We start from the raw sequence: 9,235 nt of genomic DNA, 5'->3' as shown, positions 1-9,235 counted from the left end.
TGATTGTGAGCCACCATAAATCGCACTGAACGAAACGTAAACCATCAAAATGTTTTTATGGGACCATCAAGAATTTCGTCTTGGGCAGCTTTAACGTTAATATATTAGAAACATCAGTTTTGAGTATTTTTTGAATGATTAAAAACTAGGCATATGCAAAGAAGCTCTCGAATATGACTTAAAAAATAAGAATGTACAAATTCAGTTTAAAAGCTTTATTTGTAAAAATTGCATTAAGGGTAAAATATTATTAAATGTGTTACACATTAACATTTCACATTCACATAAAACATAGAGTATTTACAAAAAGTAACAATTACAAAATGAAACATAAGGAAAAGTATCGAATTCAGAAATATTGGTAAATGGATCAAACAAATAAAAATTGATACCTTACTTTGACATTATTTTAGAAAAAAAAATATTTAATTCATAAGAGAAATAATGGCATTTGAAATATAAATGCAATGAAGTAATTTAAATTTTAAATACAGTGATATCAGTTTGCAATTAAAGGCTTATTACCCATTTAAAAGTTTACATGGTCAATAAAAATTTGGGTTTCTTATCATTAACAAAGAAAGTAATTTAATAATTAATGTTCTCAAAAGCTATACAATTTTAAACAATTTAAAGAATCGGAATTAAAAATAAATTTTATTTTAATTAAAGGATTATGTAGACTTTGCAAATAGAGTTATTTTATAATCGCATTTATTTAAGTAAAATTATATGTAAAATCAAGATAAATATAGGTTTTTCAATAGAAAAAAAATTAAAATTGATGAATTTTAAAAAGTTTTTACAGAAGAAACTAATCATTACCATGAATTTAAAATAACTCAAACATTTTTTTTTAAATTTCACAAACACAGAAAAAAAATTAAGAGCTAAATTTTCATTAACATGTTTGAGGCATGTTATATATATATAACATGCATGAGTTATATATAACAATATATGTGGCAGTGATAAGCATGTACATTTATCACATGTATATCTTAACATATCACTAAATATATGTTAAATGTTAATTAAATTATAATTTTTAAATATTTAGTTTAGCGATAAAAAATAAATCAGTTTTCAAGCAAAAAAAAAAAAAAATTCATAATACTTAGCTTACTTTTTCTTAACCTTTAAAAGTATTGTTAACTATGGTCAGAAAAGCTACCTTTTCTCTTTCAATCAAAGCTTTTAGTGTAATAATGAGAACTGACCTCACGTTTTGAAACATTTGATTTACTACACAATAAAATTCGCTAGAAAAAGCTGAACACGTTTTCTGAAAATTTTTAACCTTGCATTTGGTTGAAAATAATAACAATTATTAAAAACATTTTATGACAATTTTCTTCATTTTGTTTTTTTTAATAATAATTTCAACATTTGGAAACAGATGATACATTCAATAACTTTATGATAAAATGCATAGGGTTTTAATAAATTAACTTAGTAAGCAATCGATATAAAATTATAATATAAAAACAATTAAAAACTAATGCATTTGCACAGTTTTCATATTTCTTGTTATCTTATTTTTTAGTTCGTAATCATATTCATTATGATTAATTTTTTTTACTTGGCAACATTAATTTGGCGGTCCTTTATCTTGTCCTGGAGGTCCTCTTCCTTGTAAAGCAGTCATTATATCAGCACCTTGATAACTGCAGAGTTCGCAATATCCTGGTGGTCCTTGTGGTCCGGGAGGACCTCTTGTTCCTGGTATACCCTGTTTGCCAACTGGTCCTCTATCTCCAGGACGTCCTGGTTGTCCTACTCCTGGAGGCCCTGGAGGACCTGAAATATTAAGTTTATTTTATTTTATTGCAATATAATGATTTCTTTTTACATTTTAGGAGAATTTTTACCATACGAGCTCCTATACATACACGCCCTTTTAATTTCATGAATGCTATTTCGCGTTTCGTTCACGTACGTTTCGCAGTAGATAGTTTGATAGTAAGGAGTTACTGAGGATAAGGCTTTTCAATTTCGTGACCAACAATGTATAACAATGTAGTCAGAGTTATTGCAAACCGCCCACCTTTACTACAAGCACAAGATGGTAATCATTGATTCGAAGATTCAAGTCATCGCCGGAAGTAGAACCTAGTTCTTCATAATGACAGTTAAGTGCCTTAACCACTTTTTCGTTCCAGTTCATTGTTAGAGACTAATTATTTATTTGCTAATTAAAATTACAATTATATTATATTAAGAATTTATAATTAATTATTTACGCTTTTTTAATCAAAAAACCGGCTCTAGGTTACCAGTACTTTTTACCGTAAAACCTACTTTTACCGGAACTTCTTAGGAAACCAAAAAAATCTTTCATTTGAAATTTTTACCGTAATAATTACCGTAAAACCACTGAACTGAATAAATATTTCTGAAAAAATTATGGTTTTACGGGTGATGCACTAATCAGGATTTTTCTTTGAAATATAACAGCGAATAAAAAGCGTAACCTCTAACATATTGTAAATAAGATAAAAACTAGTAAAGTTATTTCTTGTCGAATTTGAAGGTTTTCTGCTAGAAGTATTTATTTTGCACTGAGTTTTTTCAGCTTCATGAAAACTATTAGCAGTACAATTATGATCTTTACCTGCTACGTATATCAGAAGCTGAGATATTACACCTCATTAATTAGTTTTCTCAATTAGTTTTAATGTAATTAAATAGTAAAGTTAAATTTTTTTAACTTTAAATTATCAATCAACTCTATCTTTATTTCTGGTCGATTTATCAGGAATTCTCTCAATGCATTTTAGACAGTGCGAAATGTTTTTTGCGAAGTATACTGATCTGAAAATGGCAACCGGAGAAGTTGCGAAGCTTGGGGATGAATAGTGGCAGTGAACTTAGCCTCTAATCTAATTAAAATGAGGAAAAAATAATTGGGCATTAAATAAAACTAACACGAAAAGTATTAACAAAGCAATCAGTTTCGGGGTTCGATGAGCGATAGCGAGCATTCCCCTAATATTTTGAAAAAATATATATAAAAAAACTGAGATAGCGAGAACAATAGAGTGCCCCTTGGAGTAGGTACTGCTACTGGGAGCTTTTCCAGTTTATAAAATCTTCCGTTTTCCTATGATTTCTATCGCAGTTTCTTGTCATTAAAAATCTCACTTTTAAGTCATTTTCATTGATTTTTTTTGTGAGAACATAAAAAATTGCCAAAACAAATGGGGGACCCTATTGTAAATTTTTACTAAGAACTGAAAGATTATTCATATGAATGCTGATTCTCTTGTTAACGACATTAGTTTCTCACCATTAATTTCTCTCCATTAGTTCCTCTATCGCGTGTGGAAATACATTTTAACCTAATTTTCCACCCTTGGACTCTAAGAATTTTCTTGTTCACAACTTTATTTTTCCATTTTTCGAGGGTAACTTCACATTTTATATTTCAAAACGCTATTGTTTCTTCTTAATCACGTCCGTTTAGCAAGTCTTGAGAATGGGTGTCTGTTTGTGAGCGCTTGAAACTGGTTGACTGTTATTTCGAGCGAATTTTTGAAGCGAATTAAATCAAGTAATATCTAACCACTTCAGTTTCTTGGGATTATTTGTGTAATTTAAAAGAATAAATATTGCATTGGTTTTAACATACCTGGCTGTCCTCTCAAGCCCATCGGACCTTCTATACCGACACCTTCTGGTCCTCTATTTCCTCGATCACCCTTCTCACCTGGAGAAGAAAAAGAATAAAAATAATGAGTTTTCAAATTTGTTGAGCTTTAAAAATAGCTGAAATGAGCTACAACCATTACTTTTATCTGACAGTACAAAGATGCGATAAATTGTTGCAGCCAAGTCATTAATTCCGTTGCGAAATCTCTACCTTCAAAATTAAGTTCATTGAGATCTCGAACAAAGCAACCTTTTTCTCGCTCTCTAAGGGCTTATAAATATTTATCTTCATTTAATTTTCTCCAGGATTAAGGAATATTGTTCGCTTGATGACTGAAGAAACAAAGGAAACTTTATCCTCCAGAAAAGTTCTGAAAATGGCAGTGATTTTTCATGAAAAGTCGATTAGACGAACGATGATTTATTCAACGCATTAGGCAAAGAGAATCTCAGTTTCAGAACTAATACGAAATCAACTAGAGCACAGAGGAAAGTTTTAATAGGTATTTAACGTTGTAATTAAGTTCTGATAATCCTCAGAATTTTTTTTCTTCTGAGGCAACTAATAGTGAGTTAAATAAGAGCGAAAAGTTCAGTGATTAAAACTGTTTATTTTGCTAGGTATTAAAAAGATATTCAGAATTGTAACTTTTTTTTCTAATTTTCATCGAAAAGTTTTAATACGTTTGCAAACAATCCTAGTAATTAATAGTAATGCATTTTTTATAGTATTTATTGCTTCCGGGTTATTTTTAAGCACTTGTTTTTTACTTAGTTAACACTTTGGTGACCGGTCACGAGTCATAGCAATCTTGTTAGCAATGATCTCGTGGGGATTATTTTAAAAGGTAGGCGTAATTTTCCTTATTTTTCAAGTTTTACTATTTAATTCTCTACCAATTTATTATACCTTTACGAAACCCGATATATTTGCAAAACTTGTGGTGTACCATTACACGTAGGTGATTGTTATACTTTTTATCATACTAAAAAGAAATATTAAGAGTTGAATNGAGTCATAGCAATCATGTAAGCAAGGATCTCGTGGTGATTATTTGAAAAAGTGGGCGTAATTTTCCTTATTTTTCAAGTTTTACTATTTAATTCTCTACCAATTTATTATACCTTTACGAAACCCGATATATTTGCAAAACTTGTGGTGTACCATTACATGTATGCGATTGTTATACTTTTTATCATACGAAAAAGAAATATTAAGAGTTGAATAATAAATAAAATTTTTAAAGTTTGTATATGAAGTTTATATATATATAAGTTTATATATATTATTTTACTTCCGCATCCGTTCCACAGAAAAGTAACTAAGCAAAAAACCAGCCCTTACAAATTACCCGGAAGAAATAAATACAATAAATTGGATTGTTTACTAAGAATGTTTGCAAACAAATTAAAACTTTTCTCAGAAAATTTTATAAAAAAGTTAAAAATTCAGAATTTCTTTTTAATGCTAATAAAATTAAACAGTATTAATCTCTAAACTTAATTTACATAACTAAGTAACTAACTTAATTTAATTAATTTTATTAATTAATTAACACACTGCTGGTGTATAAAAAGAATTATATTTAAGCAAATATAACAATAAAAGCAATCAAATTCTAACGAATCATTATCGATGTCACAGCAAAGGAATCATTTAAATAATCAAACGGTATTTTATTTCCAGAATTTTTCTAACAATAAATAAGCGTCATTTGACAATAAAAACTAGTATTATTGAAATCAAATGTACTTGTATAAACTTTAACTGTTATTGACGCAAAAATAATTAAGCGTTTTTTAAATTAAAATTTGAATAAAAATGTGATTGAGAAAATTGAAAAAAAAACAAAACAGCATTGACTTTCTTCAATGAGACAATAAAGAAAAAAAAAACCTTTTTGAAGAATATTTTAGGTGACAGAGGCTGAGGAAATTGAAATTAAATGTTTCTTTCTACAATGGTGTTATTGCAGTTAAAAAAAACTTATTAAAAGAATATTCTATTTGAAAATCATTTGTGGCAGAAATTAAAATAAAGTTACGATTTCTACAATAATCTGTTAATTAAATAGCTTATTAAGATATTATTTTATGTGCAGTCAACGGTTGAGAAATCTGAAATAAAGTGCTTATTTCTTCTTATATAATAATGATTAATAATTAATCTTTTATGATATAATAACTAAAGAACTTGCTAGAAGAATATTCTCACTGTTAAAAATTTTTCGGAAAAAATGGGTAAATAACACTTTATTTAATTGTTATTCTGCCAAACTAAACAGTGAAATAACCATAAATAAGACAGTAATCAAACTGTTAACATTGAGTAAAACCGCTTATTAACTGCTGTCACCTAATACGATTAAACAATCAGAATTTTATCGCACCAACTAAGTCTACCTGATGAAGTCACTTAGCTCCGTGCAACTGCTTACATATTATAGCCAAGAGGGCTAATCAGTTAGTAATTAAAAGTACGATCTGTGGATTAATAATGTGTGAATGGGTCCGCCCAATGACCGTTTGACGCCATATGGCTGTGTTGTGTGTGTGGCTGAGTCTTATTCTTGGCCATAGATGGCGCCACTTAAAAACAAGAAATGCACTCTCTGCCTCAAATTCGTCTGGTTTCACTAATCAGGCTTACTGTTATTGGCATGTGGCATTAGAAAAAACAACAGCATACTTAAAACGCTTATTGGAAAAATGATCTAGTTAACAATGTAGTAGGGATTGCGTTTTGCAGGGGTCTCTACATTTCTAGCCATTAAAGTTTAAGATAAAAAAATATTTAAATATGCAAGTATACTTTTTACTTATGTCATTAAGAATTCAACTACTTGAAAAAATATTCTTATTTTTAAATATAATTAATAAATTTTCAACTCAGCAGGATAATACAGCAATAGTAACTTTTCGGTTTTATGTTATTTTTCTCTGATTACTCAGACTAGTAAAAAATATTTGACTCTCTTCCTTATTATAAATATTTAATTTTCTTTAAATATAAATGGCTCTCTAAAGTTTTAGAAAAAAGATCCTTATTGTTCTGCAAGTTTCGGTTATGTATTAGAACTTTTTTACTTGCATGGACAAAAATCGAAAAATAAAACATTGAATGAACGTAAAAATGAAAGAAAAAAAGTTGAAATGCTAACTTTATTTTCAATTGGTATTTTTAAGCAAACCAAATTTTGAACAAAACATAATATTTTCTGTAATATATTATTGGAACGCGATTTTTTTTAATTAAAAGGGAGATGCTTATTATTATGCGAAATATCAAAAAAATACACTCAATTATGTTCAAGCTTTTAATACGTATTTAGAACAATGTGATTGTTGACTTATTATTAATGACATGTGCTCTAAATAATTTTGTTCAATATTTAAATTTTAAGGATCATTAAATTTTGGATATCAAAATTATTGCATCAAAACCAAAAACAATATGTAAATAAAAAATGAAGAGAATGGGAAGTACTTTTTCCGATTATATTTTCAATATGTTGATGTACTTAAATTTTTATTACTGGTGAATTTTTAATATTACTTTTTAGGGGATTGGCAAGTTTAAACATACAGTTTTTTGCTAATTAAATGATGTTTTGTTAATTTTGGTGATTAGTCCTATCCCCTTTTACCTTAGTTACAACAACTAGTGAGAGTTTATTGAACTAAGAATTATTAGCTTTAAAAGAAAAATAGTAACTGCTATAAAAAAGAAACATTTTCCTATTTAAACTGTCTTACGTATTAAAACGGTTAAGGTTAAAAAAAAAGTTCTAAATTTCTAACTTACAAGTTCTGAACTGTTTTACGTATTAAAACGGTTAAGGTTAAAAAAAAGTTCTAAACTTCTAACTTACAAATTCTGAACTGTCTTACATATTAAAATGGTTAAGGTTAAAAAAAAAGTTCTAAATTTCTAACTTACAAGTTCTGAACTGTCTTACGTATTAAATCGGTTAAAGTTAAAAAAAAGTTCTAAATTTCTAACTTACAAGTTCTTTCTGACGTTAAGGTCGAAACTTGTGCACTGTACAGGAAAAGTTTTTAACTCTCAAACGTTAGGTTTCAAATATTTTTATATCTTCAAAATTATTTATAACACTCAATAAGTAAACTTATATTCAAGAAATAATTTTATTTCTACTAGCAAGCATTATAATTAAATGGTCAGAAATTATCGCCAAAAAAGAGTATTTCCACTGATAGAGGGTATAATCACCAATTATAGACTAACTTCTATATTGAAAGCTCTCTTTGACGTTAAGTGCTAAACTTGTCCACAAATAAATGAAAACAAAGTCTTATAATATCAAATGTACGTTACATTCAGCTTAAAAATGTTTTCACGTCTTCAGAATTATTTATAACACTCTCTATGTAAACTTATGTAAAACAAATAATTTTATTTTTATCAGCATTATACATAAATTGCATGAATTTGTGGTGTAATCAACAAACTAGATTCAAGTACCAAAGTTAGGGACCTGTCGAACCTGTAAACTTTTATATATCATCAATGTATACTTTGTAATCTTCTTCCTGAAGTATAACGAACTGAACAGAATTTCAAGTGAATGAAATGTATATATATCATCGTAAAAGTTTGTTTCTACTCTCTTTTACGCTTTGTTTTACGTCGATTCTTTTGCTCTACGTGTTTGACTATAATCCAAGATGTTTTTAATTTAGTTGTAAAAATTTTATTAAAGTTATCTTTGACGATTGATCTACCTAAAATGCAGAATTTAATACAAGCAACCCATCTCACCAAAGATAAGTAGTGACCTTCGGACGCGATGTCAACACGCCTACCTTGACAGAAACTCCCTCTTCGATTTCAACATGCCTGCTTTGATGGATTGACCACATTGAATAGCTGACGTGATACTTGTGACTACGACATTGTCCACCACCTCGCTCTGTTGCTACTCAGTTTCGATCACACATAACGTCAGCCTGCATACACTGGACTGCTAATGGCAACACTGGAGCAATTACGACCCTGAACTTAATACAGCTCTCACGATCAACAAAAAGTATGGTGATCTTAACACAGCTTTACCGGTTTCTCACAAAACAGCAATGAATCAACTGCTAGTACTCGTTCATCGAATTCTATCACAGATATAATTCTGGTGAGGGGAGTACTGTAGTGTGTCTACCACTACAATAATGCGATTCCAATTCACTAGTATGTCAGACATGTTAACTCAATTCTATGATGGGCAACCTTTTCATAGATGAAGGTTGACATTGTAGATAACAACTCTCCCCACAAACTTATCACAAATAAAGAGTATTATCACCAAGATTATCCCCAAGAGTATTATCACCAATAGAGAGAATAATAAACAATTTTAGACCAACTTCTAATTTAAAGGTTCTCTCTGACATTAAATGCCAAACCAGTCCACAAATATTTGAATAAAGAGACTTAAAATATCAAATATACGTTAAGGGTAAAAATATTTTTAAATCTTTAGAATTATTTATGAAACTTTTTAAATGAATTTATGTTTGTAAATTATTATGCGTATTATTTCTACTAACATTATAAATCAATTGTTTG

General features: G+C 28.7%; 1 protein-coding gene across 2 annotated transcripts in view; it reads right to left on the bottom strand.

Annotated features, from left to right (window-relative positions):
* Window positions 1-200: 200 nt before the first annotated feature.
* The window catches only part of LOC107445377 (collagen alpha-1(IX) chain), a 158,994-nt gene continuing 149,959 nt past the window's right edge, over window positions 201-9,235 (bottom strand). For both annotated transcript variants that reach the window (XM_043039897.2, XM_043039898.2), the window contains exons 40-41: window positions 3,632-3,709; window positions 201-1,800 (exon numbers count right to left, since the gene is read on the bottom strand). In XM_043039897.2, the coding sequence (XP_042895831.1) occupies window positions 1,592-1,800; window positions 3,632-3,709 (287 nt within the window). In that variant the 3' untranslated portion in view covers window positions 201-1,591. The remainder of the gene's footprint in view (window positions 1,801-3,631; window positions 3,710-9,235) is intronic.

This window comes from Parasteatoda tepidariorum, chromosome 4, assembly GCF_043381705.1.
Source record: "Parasteatoda tepidariorum isolate YZ-2023 chromosome 4, CAS_Ptep_4.0, whole genome shotgun sequence".
Classification (NCBI taxonomy): Eukaryota; Metazoa; Arthropoda; class Arachnida; order Araneae; family Theridiidae; genus Parasteatoda; species Parasteatoda tepidariorum.
This window is presented reverse-complemented; position numbering and strand designations above follow the sequence as displayed.